Source organism: Nycticebus coucang, chromosome 4 (assembly GCF_027406575.1).
Source record: "Nycticebus coucang isolate mNycCou1 chromosome 4, mNycCou1.pri, whole genome shotgun sequence".
Lineage (NCBI taxonomy): Eukaryota > Metazoa > Chordata > Mammalia > Primates > Lorisidae > Nycticebus > Nycticebus coucang.
In genome coordinates, this window is record NC_069783.1 from 114,326,172 (window position 1) to 114,341,990 (window position 15,819).

The window sequence follows — 15,819 nt, forward strand, 5'->3', positions numbered from 1 at the left end:
TGCAGACACTGGCCACTGCTTACATTGCCAGAGCAGCCGGTGCCAGGATGGCATCGGGTCTGAATTTACCCGTGAAAACTAATTAACATACTGTGACCACAGGGAAAATCGGGGTGGGGTGGTGGTGGGGAGGGAGATCTGAGAGCTTGGAGCCTCCAGTTGTGCCATAACCATCACATGTCTCCTTTGGGGCTGCACATCCAGTATGCTTTTCTGCTTTCCTTGTCCCAAGGGCAGGATTGCTGGCATTGGGAGGCAGCTGCCCCCAAAAGCCAGAGCCTGCAGAGGGGTTTATCTTCTTTGCATTTCCTCTCACGATAACTGATGGTATGACTCAGGGACAGCCTGGGTCTACTGACTGAAGGAAAATCCTGTTCCCTCTCCTCACCCAGTACCATGGCCCTGCAGCAAGCCCAGATGTTGCTGAGCATGAATAGCCTGGAGTCGGTGAACGCAGGCGTGCAGCAGAACAACACTGAGTCGTTTGCCGTCGCACTCTGCCACCTTGCAGAGCTACACGCGGAGCAGGTAGGCACGTGGCAGGGCTGGTGTACACCTTGGGCAGTGGAGGCTCTGTCATTTCTTTTTTCTAGTTGATACAAGTGGCTGAAAGAATGAAATCCACCAGTGGCAATGGACTAAATGTGGAGTCTACAAAGTTTGTTGATTCTGAGATCTCTTTTAGCATCAGTGAAGGGAGTAGAGGATAGCTAGTTTCATGAAATAAAATGGAATAAAAAAGAATGTTTGAGGCCAGGCACAGTGGCTCATGCATGTAATCTTAGCACTTTGGGAGGCCAAGGTGGTAGGATTGCTTGAGCTGAGGAGTTAAAAATCAACCTGAGCAAATGAGATTTTGTCTCTACTGAAAAAAAAAAAAAACAGAAAAGAAAAATTAGCTGTGTATGGTGTGGGTGCCTGTAGTACCAGCTACTCGGGAATCTGAGGCAGGAGGATTGCATGTGCCCAGGAGTTTGAGGTTGCTGTGAGATAGTCTGAGGCTCTGGCAATCTAGCCTGGACAACAGAGTGAGACTCTGTTTCAAAAAAAAAAAAAAGGAAAAGGAAAAAAATGGAAGAGAGGAGAGGTATGTGTATTTAGGAGAGTAGGGAGTATACTAAAGTATAGCTAACTAAAATCTGTATGTTTGTTCTGTGCCAGGCCCTGTGGTTGCTGTTTTTTGTATATTATCTTATAAAATCCTTATAGTAGGCTTAAGAAGACAGCTTTATTTTTATTCCTATTTTACAGAACAAGATACTAAGGTCCAGGAAGCTAAGTCCTATACCCACCTCTAGTAAATATCAGAGACAGGTCCTGTCTGGTTGATTCCAAAGAAGGACAGTGGGAATTGTACATAACCTTCACTTCACAGCCCAAGTAATTTTACATGGTTCTCCTTATAGAGGATTGATCAAAGTGTTTCTCATGTTGCTCTAGGCTTTATCTTCCCTTTGCTCAAAAATGTTTTCCTTTCATGGAAAGTGATGAAGAAAACCTGTTTTATCTAAAGCCCTCTATCTCACTAAATGCTGCTGTGGCAGGTGAATGTAATAACTCACACCTGTAGTCTCAGCTACCTAGGAGGCTGAGATGAGAGGATCATTTGAACCCAGGAATTCTATTCCAGTCTGGGCAATATAGGGAGAGCTCATCTCTAAATAAAAAAGAACCAAAAAGCCACTACTGTGACTACATGTACATTTTCTTCATCATATTTTTTTCTCACCTTTTTTTTTTTTTTTTTTGTAGAGACAGAGTCTCACTTTATGGCCCTCGGTAGAGTGCCATGGCATCACACAGCTCACAGCAACCTCCGACTCCTGGGCTTAAGCAATTCTCTTGCCTCAGCCTCCCGAGTAGCTGGGACTACAGGCGCCCGCCACAAAGCCCGGCTATTTTTTGTTTGCAGTTCAGCCGGGGCCGGGTTTGAACCCGCCACCCTCGGTATATGGGGCCGGTGCCCTACCAACTGAGCCACAGGTGCCGCCTTTTTTCCTCTACCTTTTTGTGGTCCCCTTTGGGGGCGGCACCTGTGGCTCAACGGAGTAGGGCGCTGGCCCCGTATGCTGGAGCTGGTGGGTTCAAACCCCTTTGTTATTAGATTGCCTCATCACACTCAGTATTCCCGAATCTGCAGCCTAAAGATCTTAGGGTGGTTTTCACCCCTTTCAGAAGTCTAGAAATACTTCCCTTTACCAAACATTTTAGCATTTATAATCCTTTAAGTATTTGTGGCTGAGGGAATCCAGTGCACCTTCATCAGCTGCTTTCTTCCTGTGCCTGGGAAGTACCAGCCAAGCTTTCTGAGGTCAGAATGGTAAACCAACTGCGCTTGCATTTGCTGTCTTCCAGGAATGTGATAGGTCCATTTCTTTCTTATTTTCTCCCTCTTAATGTCACTGGAACTTCTTTAACATCACTTCTTTTCCTCTGCTGTGGCTAAGTGGAACCCTTAGTAATGAATGAGTCAGTGAACATTCCTTTAGGTCAGAGGTTCTCAACCTGTGGGTTGCAACCCCCAGGAACTGTATTAAAGGGTTGTGGCATTAGGAAGGTTGAGAACCACTGCTTTAGGTATTTCTTGTAATCCTTGTGTGACTTTTTTCCCCCCCAACAACTTTATTGAGATAGGTATCATTAGACACCATACAATTCACCTACTTAAAGTGTACTTGGTATGACTTTTTGAAGTAGGAGTCTCCCTGCTGACCCTGACCTCATAGAATAATATCCCTTTAGTTCTCTTGGAGTTATGTAGGGTAGAATTTTTTTTTTTTTCCTTAAAAGACAGGATCTTGTTCTGTTACCCAGGTTGGAATATAGTGGTGGGATCATAGCTCTCTGTAGCCTGGAATTCCTTGGCTTAAATGATCCTCCTGCTTCAACCTCCTGAGTAGCTGGGACTATAGGTGAACAACACCATACCTGCCTAATTTTTTAAAATTCTGTAGATATGGGGCCCCACTATGTCGCCTGGGCTGGTATTGAGCTCTTTGGGACTCAAGTGATTCCCCTGCCTCAGCTTTCCAAAGTGCTGGGGTTATAGGTATGAAGCACTGTACTTGGCCTAGGGTAGACATTTTTTCCCTCTGGAAGTAGAAACTATACTTTACAAAAATCTCAGTCTTCATTCATTTTTTAAGGGCCTCTGAGACCTCCAAGGCCCTGGGTTAGAGTTCTGTGATTTTTGTTAGGAAAAAAAGGTCCAACCCTGAAAAATAACCATATGGATCCTTATTAACATTTCCATCTTCATCCCCCTTTCATCTGTGGGCTTATGTGAAAAACCTGCTAAATCTAGTGGCCAGAATATGTTAGAAATCCTTCTAATATATAGCTAGAAGATAGTGGCCATTGTATTTCAAGTCAGTCCCTTCCCCCCCTTTCCTCCACCTACCTTAGAATTTTCTAGTTTTAGAGCATCAGCCATGTGGATATACTCACGGGGCTGATGATGTCATTTTTTTTAATTACACAGGTTAGACTCACACCTGTTTATAGAATTAAGTGTGACTACCTGTGGAGAAGGCAGCTTTATCATGAGTCTCTAGTTACTCTTTATTTCTTTTCTTTTTTTTTTGAGACAGAGCCTCAAGCTATTGCCCTGGGTAGAGTGCTGTGGCTTCACAGCTCACAGCAACCTCCAACTCTTGGGCTAAAGCGATTCTCTTGCCTCAGCCTCCCGAGTAGCTGGGACTACAGACACCCACCACAATGCCTGGCTATTTTTGGTTGCAGCCATCATTGTTGTTTGGCGGGCTCAGGCTGGATTCGAACCCGCCAGCTCAGGTGTATGTGGCTGGCGCCTTAGCCACTTGAGCCACAGGCGCCAAGCCTACTCTTTATTTCTTTTGTGTGTGCTTCTGCATCTGTTCTCCATATAAACTGGATGCTGTCCTTTGCTTTATGGTATGGCAATGGTTGGGGCTTGGGCCGGCCTATAAAGAAGTCTTGGGGCTTTGAACAGCTTTCTTATCTTTCTGCAGCCCAGAGGAAGTAGGGTAAGGTTTTTTTTTTTTTTGAGACAGAGCCTCAAGCTATCGCCCTGGGTAGAGTGCTGTGACATCACAGCTCACAGCAACCTCCAACTCCTGGGCTTAAGCAATTCTCTTGCCTCAGCCTCCCAGTAGCTGGGCTTACAGGTGCCTGCCACAACGTCAGGCTATTTTTTGGTTGTAGTTGTCATTGTTTGGCAGGCCCGGGCCAGATTTGAACCTGCCAGCTTTGGTGTATGTGGCTGGTGCCTTATCCATTTGAGCTACAGGCACCACCTTTTTTTTTTTTTTTTTTTCCCTAAGTCATGCAGCCCCTTTCTGCATGACTCTGTTTCATCTTGTATCATTCCTCTCTTACCTTCAGGAATGGCAGGTCACAATGGTAATGTTTTTGGAGGATACAGTATGTGCACTTTTCTATTTGGCCTACAGGTTTGACAACCCACCTAGATCTATATGCCCAACTCTCTATAGTAGTCATGCAAGTAATTGGCAAAATTTCCCAGTTAAAATCATAATATTAAAAAGATAAATGATCTTTTATTATAATTCAGTATAATTTACATTTACTTCAAATAAAAGTTCACTTGCGGTCCAAACTTCTATACAGACAGAAAGTATATTACCTCAGGAAAGGTTTGAGGGCAAAAAGATAAAGATAAACATCCCAACAGTATAAAAGTGTAAGAAAGACATGAGTGTATTCACAGAAAAAATAGAAATGGCCCCAAAACATGAAAAAAATTCAATCTAGTCATTGGAATTAAATGCAAAGCAGTTAAAATACTAGCTTTACCATTTACGTAGGCAAAGATGTGTAAGTATTGTAGGAGGAGAAGGACATAGAATGCTGATATAAAAGTACTTGGTGCGTTTGTCAAGGGTAATTTAGCAGTGTATCTCAAAGAGCTTCAAAGTGCCTGTCATTTCCATTTCCAAAGTTTTATCTTAAGGAAATAATTGGACGAGTGTGGAAAGCTATATGCAACAAGGTAATCACTATGGCATTTTTTATTTTTTTTTTTATTAAATCATAACTGTATACAATGATATGATTATGGGGCATCATACACTCACTTCATAAACCATTTGACACATTTTTATCACAGTGGTTAACATAGCCTTTCCGGCGTTATCTCAGTTACTGTGCCAAAACATTTACATTCTACATTTACCAAGTTTCGCAAATACCCCTGTAATATGCACCACAGGTGTGATCCCACCGATTCCCCTCCCTCTACCCACCCCCCATTGTGGCATTTTTTAAATGGAAAAAATTAAAAACAAGCATAATATTCAAAACCAGATTCAAAATTAAAATATTTGATTACCACAGTTTATTTACTTGATGATACAGATTTCTATTTATTGACACCAGAAAGACTGATACATTAAAAAAATATATTTATTGAGTACCTACCACATTTAGTGTTATAGGAAATTTATAAAAAAAAGTATGTATACTTCTTTTTGAAATACTTTTATGTTTATGTATATTGAGCTTAGAAAGAAATGTGCCAAAACATTAACTGTGATTATCTTTGGTGGGATTAAAAGTAATTAAAAGTAATTTGTCTTTTTTGTTTATATGTAATTTGTAGGTTTTTTATTCAGAATGAGTATGTCTTATGAGTATGTGTGTAACTTTAAAAACCAAAAAATATTAGGACCTTATAAAAATGGCCCTTTGAAATTTGGCTGTCTCTGCCTAGAGTCTTTCAGGTTGTTGCATCAAGAATAGATGAATCATGTTGACACCCCTTGTGTGGTACAATAGGTGTGGTTTCTCAATAAGGTTGTGCTAGTCAAATTGTATCTTTCTATTTAAGGGCTGTTTCGCAGCAGCTTCTGAAGTGTTAAAGCACCTAAAGGAACGATTTCCACCTAATACTCAGCATGCCCAGGTAACCTGCTTTGCATGGGATGGGGTTTATTTCTGAATGTTTTTTATTGGGCGGTGCCTGTGGCTCAGTGGGTGGGGCCCTGACCCCATATACCAAGGGTGGAGGTTTTGAACCTGGCCCCGGCCAAACTGCAACAAAAAAATAGCTGGGCATTGTGGCGGGTGCCTGTAGTCCCAGCTACTCGGGAGACTGAGGTGAGAGAATCACCTAAGCCCAGGAGTTGGAGGTTGCTGTGAGCTGTGACGCCATGGCACTCTACCAAGGGTAATAAAAGTGAGACTCTGTCACTAAAAAAAAAAAAGAAGAATGTTTTACATTTTTTATTTTTATTTATTTATTTATTTTTTGAGTCAGAGTCTCACTATGTTGCCCTCGGTAGAGTGCTGTGGTGTCACAGCTCATAGCAACCTCAAACTCTTGGGCTTAAATGATTCTTTTGCCTCAGCCTCCCAAGTAGCTGGGACTACAGGTGCCTGCCACAATGCCCAGCTATTTTGTTGTTGTTGTTATTGTTATTGTTGTTGCAGTTGTCATTATTGTTTAGCTGGCCTGGGCCAGGTTTGAACCCTCCAGCCTTGGTGTATTTGGCCAGCGCCGTAACCACTGTGCTATGGGTGCCAAGCCAGAAGTGGGATATTGTAGAGTCCCCTCTCTAAATCAGAAGAGGATGTGTAGTCAGGTGCAGTGGCACACGCCTGTATCCCAATACTCTGGGAGGCTGATGTGGGTGGATTGTCTAAGCTCAGGAGTTCGAGACGGCCTGAGCAAGAGTGAGACCCTGTCTCTACTAAAAATAGGAAAAAAACTAGCCGGGTGTTGTTTTGGATGCCTATATTCCCAGCTACTCAGGAGGTGGAGGCAAGAGGATCGCTTCAGCCCAAGAGTTAAAAGCTGCTGTGAGCTATGGCACCACGGTACTCTACCCAGGGGGACAGAGGGAGACTCTGCCTCAAAACAAAGAGAAAAGGATAGATACAAATACAACATTTCTTACTTATACAAAGTTTAACAGCATACAGTCTCATACTAAATATACATTGTTTATGGGGAAGTATAATACATATGTTATAAAGTATAAAAAACATGAAGGAGAATGATAAATACGAAACTAAGTGCCTACTTTGGAAAAATAGAGAGAGATGGAATTTGCAAAGGACTTCAGTAGTATCTAATAGTATCTGAAGCAATAAAGCAAAATTTGAGTTAACAAATTTGGTGGTTGGCACACATCTATGTATTACTTTATTCTTTGCTTTTATGCATACTTGAAATATTTTAAAAAATTTTTTATCTCAAAAAAATAGAAAATAAAAAGAATGTGAATTGTTAAATGTATTTGCTAAGCAAGCCAAAATACTTTTATGTTACTGTTGAATAACAAAGTGTAAAGATTTGCCATTTTGTACTTAATCCTTTTTTTTTCCTTGTTAGTTATGGATGCTATGTGATCAAAAAATACAGTTTGACAGAGCAATGAATGATGGCAAATTTCATTTGGCTGATTCACTAGTTACAGGAATCACAGCTCTTAATGGCATAGAGGGTGTATATAGGTAAGAAACGTTGCAGACTTCAACCTCAGAATAAAATAATTTTTAAATGGCTTTTGTTTTGTGTGTACATTCATTTATTTACTTTAGCTGAGAAAAAACTTTTCTATTTATTACAGGAAATAAGAAAATACAGATAAATAAAATGAATAAAATGAGTAATCCCTGACATATTTATTATAACATCTATAATTCCAGATGTTTTTTCTTGCATGCGTTTGTGCGCATATTCACATACATGCTGTAATATACATACGTGCACACACACACTTTTTTTTTCTTTTAACAAAAATTAAATCAGGCACAGTTTTTCCCCATGGGAGGTTTACAGTCTAATTGAGAAAACAGAAATTCTTGCCCCCTAAGTGACTATAGTTAAAATACTTAGAAAACATCACCATAATGACTTGTGTTTGTCTTGATTCTGTTTCAGAAAAGCAGTTGTATTGCAAGCTCAGAACCAAATGTCAGAAGCACACAAACTTTTACAAAAATTGTTGCTTTATTGTCAGAAAATGAAGAATACAGAAATGGTGATTAGGTAAGGGGTCTCTTGTGTGCCTTGTAGAGATGTTGTGGTGGATATTCTCATCCCATGTTTTCCTTTTTGCCGTCAGTGTCCTACTGTCGGTGGCAGAGCTGTACTGGCAGTCTTCATCCCCTACCATCGCACTGCCTGTGCTCCTGCAGGCTCTGGCCCTCTCCAAGGAGTACCGCTTACAATACTTGGCCTCTGAAACAGTGCTGAACTTGGCTTTTGCTCAGGTAAGCCGATCTCTGTTTTTTATAGCACATACTTGTGCTGAAGAATGGTGAGTTTATTACAACTTTTTGGTACTGACAAGGATAGTAAATGAGCTTTTACTTGTTAATATTGAAGTCTGAAAAGGTAGTTTCCATGTGCAGGCCCTTCTCCTGTGGAGCTGTGAAGCTGGGACAAGCTGACACTTCCAGTGACACTGGCTTTCCTGAGCTGTGTGTTTAGTAGTGGGGACACACCTCTTCAGTTTATTCATTTTTCTTTGCTGTCGTATCTAAGAAATCATTGCTGAATCTAATGAAAATTTTCTCCTATGTTTTCTTCTAAGAGTATTATATTATAGTTTTAGTGTTTATGGTTAGGTCTTTGAATACTTTTTGAGTTAATTTTTGTATATAATGTGTGATAGGGGTCCACTCTTATTCTTTTGCAAGTGGATATAGATTGCACCTTTTGTTGAAAAGACTGTTCTTTTTCATTGATATTGGTACCCTTGTTGAACATGAATTGATCTTTGATATATAGGCTTAAATTTCTAGATGCACAATTCTATGCCGTTCATCTATACATGTGTGTCCTTATGCCAATAACAGATTGTTTTGATTATTAGAGCTTTGTAGTAAGTTTTGAAATCAGGAAGTGAGAGAATCTTCTAATCTTGTTCTTTTTCAAGATAGTTTTGTCTGTTTGGGGTCCTTTGCAATACCATATTAATTTTAGAATCAGATATGTTCAGTTCTACAAAAAAAAATTAGTTGAAATTTTGATAGGAATTGCATTTAAATCTGTAGATCAATTTAGAGAGTATTGCCAGATGTAATATTAAGTTTTCCAATACATGAACACAAGATATCTTTCCAGTTTTTTTAGGTCTTTAATATCTTTCAACAACTATTTTTTTTTTTTTTTTTTTTTTTTTTGAGACAGTCTCACTTTGACACTCTCGGTGGAGTTCCATGGCCATCATAGCTCATAGCAACCTCTAACTCTTGGGCTAAAGCGATTCTCTTACCTCAGCCTTCCAAGTAGCTGGGACTACAGGTGCCTGCCACAACGCCTGGCTATTTTTAGAGATGGGGTCTTGCTCTGGCTCACGCTGGTCTTGAACCTGTGAGCTCAGGCAATCTACCTGCCTCAGTCTTCCAGAGTGCTGGGATTACATTCTTTCAACAAGGTTTTGTAGTTTTCTATGTACAGGTCTTTCACCTCCTTGGTTAAATTTATTCTGCTGTATTGTATTCTTATTGATGCTATTGTAAATGAAATTTTTAGTTTTTAATTTTAGATTCTCCATTGCTGCTGCATATTGATCTTATATCCCTTAGCTCTGCTGAACTTATTTGTTACCTGTAATAGATTTGGGGAATTTATTATCTTTTTTAGTTTTTTATATATAAAATTATGCCATCTGTGTATAAAGATTTCCACCCCATTTGAATGCTTTTTATTTCTTTTTCTTAATAGCTTTGGGTAAAAACTTACAGTACAATGTTGAAAAGAAGTGGCAAGAATGTGCGTCTTGTACTGTTCCTGATTTTAGGGGAAAGCTTTTAGTCTTTCATCATTACATGTCATGCTAGCTATGGGTTTTTCTTTTCTTTCTTTCTTTCTTTCTTTTTTTTAAAAGAGGGATTTGTACACAGAGATGCGAACACAGGGAGGATGCCATGTGAACACGAGATGGAGACGTGTTTTATTTGTTTATTCTATGTTTTTGGAGTTTTTGGCTGGAGATTGGTTTGAACCTGCCACCTCCGGCATAGGGGGCTGGCGCCCTACTCCTTTGAACCACAGGTGCTGCCCTAGATATGGGTTTTTCATCATGTCCTTTATTATGTTGAAGAAGTTTCCTCTATTCTTAGTTTGTTGATTTTTAAGAGTGCTGGATTTTGTCAGATGTTTTCTGTATCAATTGAAATAACATGGGTTTTTTTCCTTCATTTTATACATGTGGTAAATTATTCATGTAGTATATCACATATACCATATATAATGAGCTACTTTGCATTCCTAGAATAAATCCCACATGGTCATGGTGTATATAATGCTTGATTACGCTGCTGGATTTTGTTTGCTAGTATTTTGTTGAAGATTTTTGTGTCTATCTTCATAAAGGATATTGTGGTATCTTTATTTGGCTTTAATATTAGGGTAATAATGGCCTCACAAAATGGATTAGGAAGTGTTCCCTCCTCTTCTATTTTTGGGAAGAGTGTGAGAAGGATGTGTTAGTTCTTCATAAGCTTGGTCGAATTTCACCAGGGAAGCAGTCTGGTCCTGAGCTTTTCTTTTCTTTGTTTCTTTTTTTGGTGGGAATCTTTTTGGGTTACTGATTTGTTCTCTCTCTCTCTCTTTTTTTTTTTCATTATTTATTTTTTTTTTGGAGACAGAGTCTCACTATGTCGCCCTGGGTAGAGTGCCGTAGCATTACAGCTCACAGCAACCTCCAACTCTTGGGCTTAAGCGATTCTCTTGCCTCAGCCTCCCAAGTAGCTGGGACTACAGGTGCCTGCCACAATGCCCAGCTATTTTTTGGTTGTAGTTGTCATTGTTGTTTAGCTGGCCTGGGCTGGGTTCAAACCCGCCAGCCTCTGTGTACATGGCTGATGCCATAACCACTGTGCTACGGGTGCCGAGCCTCTCTCTCTCTCTTTTCTTTTTGCTCAGGCTAGAGTGTGGTAGAATGTGGTGGCCTCCTCATAGCTCACTGAGCCTCAAATTCCTGGGCTTTAGCCATCTTCCTGCCTCAGCCTTCCAAGTAGCTGGGGCTATAAGTACATGACGTGACATGACACTCAGCTGATTTTTCTATTTTTTGTAGAGACAGAGTCTCTCTCTTGCTCAGGCTGGTCTCTCATCTCCTGAGATCAAGAAATTCCCTGACCTTTGCCTCTCAGAGTGCTAGGATTATAGGCAGGAGCTACTGCTCCCAGCCTGATTTAATCTCAGATTTCCTATTTATTTTTTAGTCCGTTTTAGTAATTTGTGTCTTTCTCAGAATTTGTCCATTCCATTTAGGTTGATCTAATTTGTTGGCATACAATTATTCATAGTAGTCTTCCTCCCCCCACCCCCCGCCGAGACAGAGTCTCACTTTGTCATCTTCGGTAGAGTGCTGTGACATCACAGCTCATAGCAACTTCAAACTTTCGGGGTTAAGCGATTCTCTTGCCTCAGCCTCTCCAGTAGTTGGGACTATAGACCCCTGCCACAGGCACCACAGGCTGGCTATTTTTAGAGACAGCGTCTTGCTCTTGCTCAGGCTGGTCTCAAACCAGTGAACTCAGGCAGTCCACCTGCTTCGGCCTCTCAGAGTGCTACAGGCGTGAGCTGCTGTGCCAGCCTGTTCTTGTATTCTTATATAATCTTTTTTATTTTTGTAGCATTGTTAATCTCTGCTTTCATTCTGGATTTTATGGATTTTAGCCTTTTGAGTCTTTTATCTTTTTTCTTTGTCAGTCTGACCCACAGTTTGTCAATTTTGTTGATCTCTTTAAAGAACCAAATTTTAGTTTCATTGATTTTTTTTTTCTCTGTTGTTTTCCTATTCTCCATTTTGTTTATCTTTGCTTTAATCCTTATTATTTCTTTTCTTCTATTACTTTTAGCTCTACTTTGCTTTTCTTTTTCTAGTTTGTTAAGGTTGAAGGTTAGCTTATTGATTTGAGGTCGTAACTTACAGTTATAAGTTTCCCTTACCTCTTTCTTAATGTATTCCTTTACAGTTATAAGTTTCCCTGAGAACTATATTGTACAAATTTTTACTTTGTCTCAAAAGTTTTATAAGTTGTTTAGTGTATGTTGTATTTTTATACATCTCAAAGCATTTTCTAATTTCCCTTGTGATTTCTTCTTTGACCCATTGGTTATTTAAGGGTTTGCTTAATTTCCATGTTTTATAAATTTGCTAATTTCCTTATATTAATTGACTTCTGATTTCATTTCATGAAATCTGTCAAAGAAGATTTGCCTCGTATGATTTAATTCTTTTTAAATTTGAGTGTTATTTTGTGGCCTAATGTGGTCTATCCTGAAAAATGTCCCATATAAACTTGAGAAGAATTTGTATTCTTATATCATGGGTAGTGTGCTTTATATAGGTCTGTTGGGGCTAATTTGTTTGTAATGTCATTCAAGTCTTCCATTTCCTTGTTGACCTTCTGTCTAGTTTTTCTGTCCATTTGGAATAGTGGGGTACCGAGCTCATTTAACTATTATTATCGAATTTTCCATTTCTCCCTAATATGTCAGTTTTGCTTTATATGTTTTGAGGCTCTATTGTTTGGTGTATGTATATTTGTAAATGTTATATCTTGATGAATTGACTCTTGTATGAGTATATCATTTCCTTCTTTGTCTCTTGTAATGGTTTTTGATTTAAACTCTTTTGTCTGATATTAGTATTGGTACTGCAGCTGGTTTTTAGTTACTGTTTATGTGGAATATTTTTCATTCCTTATACTTTTCGCCTCTTAATCTGAAGTGAGTCCCTTGGGTGGGTGTGATGGCTCATGCCTATAATTCCAACACTTTGGGAGGCCAAATTGGGAGGATCACTTGAGGCCAGAAGTTTTAAGACCAGCTTGGGCATCTCTATAAAAAAATTAAAATGTTAGCCAGATGTGGTGGTTTGAGCCTATAGTCTTATCTACTTTGAAGGCTAAGGCAGGAGGATCACTTAGCCCAGGAGTTGGAGGTTATAGTGAACTATGATGATGCCCTTGCACTCCAGACAGAGTAAAACCCTATCTTTAAAAAGACAAAACAAAAATGAATCTCTGTAGAAAACATATAGTTGGATACTTCTTTTAATCCATTCTAACAATTTCTGCCTTTTAATTGGAGACTTTAATTCATTTACATTTAATGTCATTATTGATAAGGAAGGACTGATGATTTGCTATATGTTTTCCACATGACATACTATGTTTGGTTCCTCAATTCCCCCATTACTGCTTTTGTGTTAAATAGGTGTTTTCTAGTGTACCATTTTAATTTCCTTATCACTTTCTTTGCTCTATTCTTTGGAGTTGTTTTCTTTTTGTAGAGACAGAGTCTCACTTTGTCACCCTTGGTAGGGTGCCATGGTGTCACAGCTCACAGCAACCTCCAGCTTAGGTGATTCTCCTGCGATTCTCCTGCCTCAGCCTCCCGAGTAGCTGGGACTACAGGTGCCTGCCACAACGCCCGGCTACTGGAGTTATTTTCTTAATTGTTACCCTTCCCTGGGCTGGACTGAAATTCCTGGGCTCAAGTGATCACCTTAGCCTCCCAAGTAGCTGGGAGTATAGGTGTGCACCACTGTGCCTGGCCTCAAGTGATTTCTTTCCTGTCTAGTTCATCCTCTCAGAATCATCAATCTAAAGGATATTAATGTGGGTCTTTTTCTAAAGTTAAAAAAGTTTCTGTAGTGAATAACCTCTCCCTACTGTATCTGTCATAGTCTGAAACCAGAATGCCTCATATTGTATTTTCTAGGATTCTGATGCCTGTTTAATGTAGAACATGTCAGGGAGAAGATAAGCCAGAGATAGCTATTCAGGAGAGAACTATCTCTTTGTGGTTGTGGGCAGTGGGTTTGGGCATGTTCAGTGTCATGTTTCTTTTTCAGCTCATTCTTGGAATCCCAGAACAGGCCTTAAGTCTTCTCCACATGGCTATTGAGCCCATCTTGGCTGATGGGGCTATCCTGGACAAAGGCCGCGCCATGTTCTTAGTGGCCAAGTGCCAGGTGGCTTCAGCAGCTTCATATGATCCACCGAAGAAAGCAGAAGGTAGGAAGCTAAACAAAGATTGTTAAGCGATACATTCCTAAATATTCTGAAGTTTGGGACCCACAAGAAAAAAAGACATTAAATTTGGGACAGTATTTATGTTCTTAGTGTTCACAAACAGACATGTGTATCAAAATTTCACATAGCATTTGAAGTGCTTTTGCGTGCATTCTTGTGGGGAGTATTGAAAAAGGTAAATGAAGGGTTATTTTAACCCCATGGAGCCAGATGCTAGGCTGGAAGTCAACGTCTAAAGACCTTTCTTGAACTTCGCCCTAATTTTTTTTTCCTCAAAGAATGGAGACTTATTATAAAAGTATCTGGTACATATTAAACAAAACAAGATACCAAGTTTTGAAAACTGTATGGGAAGTGTTGAGTTAAATATGTGTGGTATTTTCTTCATTTTCCATCAGCTTTGGAAGCTGCTATTGAGAACCTCAATGAAGCAAAGAACTATTTTGCAAAGGTCGACTGCAAAGAGCGAATCAGGGATGTTGTTTACTTCCAGGCCAGACTCTATCATACCCTGGGGAAGACCCAGGAGAGGAACCGGTGTGCAATGCTCTTCCGACAGCTGCATCAGGAGTTGCCCTCTCAGGGGGTACCCTTGATAAACCATCTCTAGAAAGGACATCCCTGCTGGGCCACTGTGCAAAGTATAAGATTTGGGACTTGTTCATGCCCCTCCCTCCCTGTAAATTTTATATTTGTAATATCCTGTCTGTCTTGTCAATAAAGTTCATTCCGGTTAGTTTGTCTGATTTTGTTGCTAGTAAGTACATCATTGTTTTAGTCCCCTTTCTTTTTGGTAATAAGGACATCACCTTTTTATTGATAACAGCTGTTTTGCTAACAAATGGCTTGAGATTATGTTCTCTCTGGGAAAAATGACTACCCTGTTTCCCCAAAAATAAGACATCCTCCGAAAATAAGACCTACTTACAGGAAAGATAAGACGTCCCCTGAAAATAAGACCTAGCGCATCTTTGGGAGCACACACCTTAAAATAAGACACTGTCTTATTTTCGGGGAAACGGTTTAGTATTTTTATTAGGAATTATGCACACTTCATCATCATGTAAATTTATTTAGCTTATATGCTCAAAGAACTCTTTCGGGAATTGGTAGATAGACGGGACCCAACAAGTGGCGACGAGGATGGGATGGTGGATGCAGACCAAAAAAGGAAATACTCAGCAGTAGCCAGAACGAGATGTTACAGTACAAAGTTTATAAGATAGGAAAAAACCTTTACCTTTAACTGCCTTCCCTTATATCTTCACCCATTGTCAGCAGGAAGTAGTTTGGGAGAGATCGATGCCCCTAATCCCTTGCTGGCAGTTAAGAGTTCTGTTTGAGGGGCGGCACCTGTGGCTCAAGGAGTAGGGCACCGGCCCCATATGCCAGAGGTGGTGGGTTCAAACCCAGGCCCTGGCCAAAAACTGCAAAAAAAAAAAAAAAAAGAGTTCTGTTTGAAAGGGAAGAATTGAGATAGATTAAGGGGGTTGGTGAAGAAACAACAGGGGAAGTGTAGTCTTATAAGAATGGCAATTAGAAAGAAAAACAAAGCTAAGACTCACGAGTAAAAGAACGTGCTAAAGAAACAGGAGAGTAAGTGAAGCCTTTAGTAATTAACAACCATAAGTGAAAGAGTGGTGTTGAGTGTTGGGAACTTTGGTAGGAGTGTTGGAATTTTGGGGAATGAAAGAGAGAATGTAGGAGGTTTGCTGGGAATAAGACGTTTAGTATGGGGAGTTTGAGATAAGAAATGTAAGAAGTGGGTGGTGCCTGTGGCTCAGTGAGTAGGGCACCAACCCCATATACCGAGGG

The 15,819-nt window shown here is 40.0% G+C and overlaps 1 protein-coding gene across 2 annotated transcripts in view; it reads left to right on the forward strand.

Moving 5' to 3' along the window:
- Window positions 1-14,740, forward strand: part of ANAPC5 (anaphase promoting complex subunit 5) — a 45,743-nt gene extending 31,003 nt beyond the window's left edge. For both annotated transcript variants that reach the window (XM_053589633.1, XM_053589634.1), the window contains exons 11-17: window positions 393-528; window positions 5,828-5,902; window positions 7,334-7,455; window positions 7,886-7,993; window positions 8,070-8,217; window positions 13,824-13,986; window positions 14,403-14,740. In XM_053589633.1, coding sequence (XP_053445608.1) covers window positions 393-528; window positions 5,828-5,902; window positions 7,334-7,455; window positions 7,886-7,993; window positions 8,070-8,217; window positions 13,824-13,986; window positions 14,403-14,614 — 964 coding nt within the window. In that variant the 3' untranslated portion in view covers window positions 14,615-14,740. The remainder of the gene's footprint in view (window positions 1-392; window positions 529-5,827; window positions 5,903-7,333; window positions 7,456-7,885; window positions 7,994-8,069; window positions 8,218-13,823; window positions 13,987-14,402) is intronic.
- The last annotated feature ends 1,079 nt before the right edge of the window (window positions 14,741-15,819 follow it).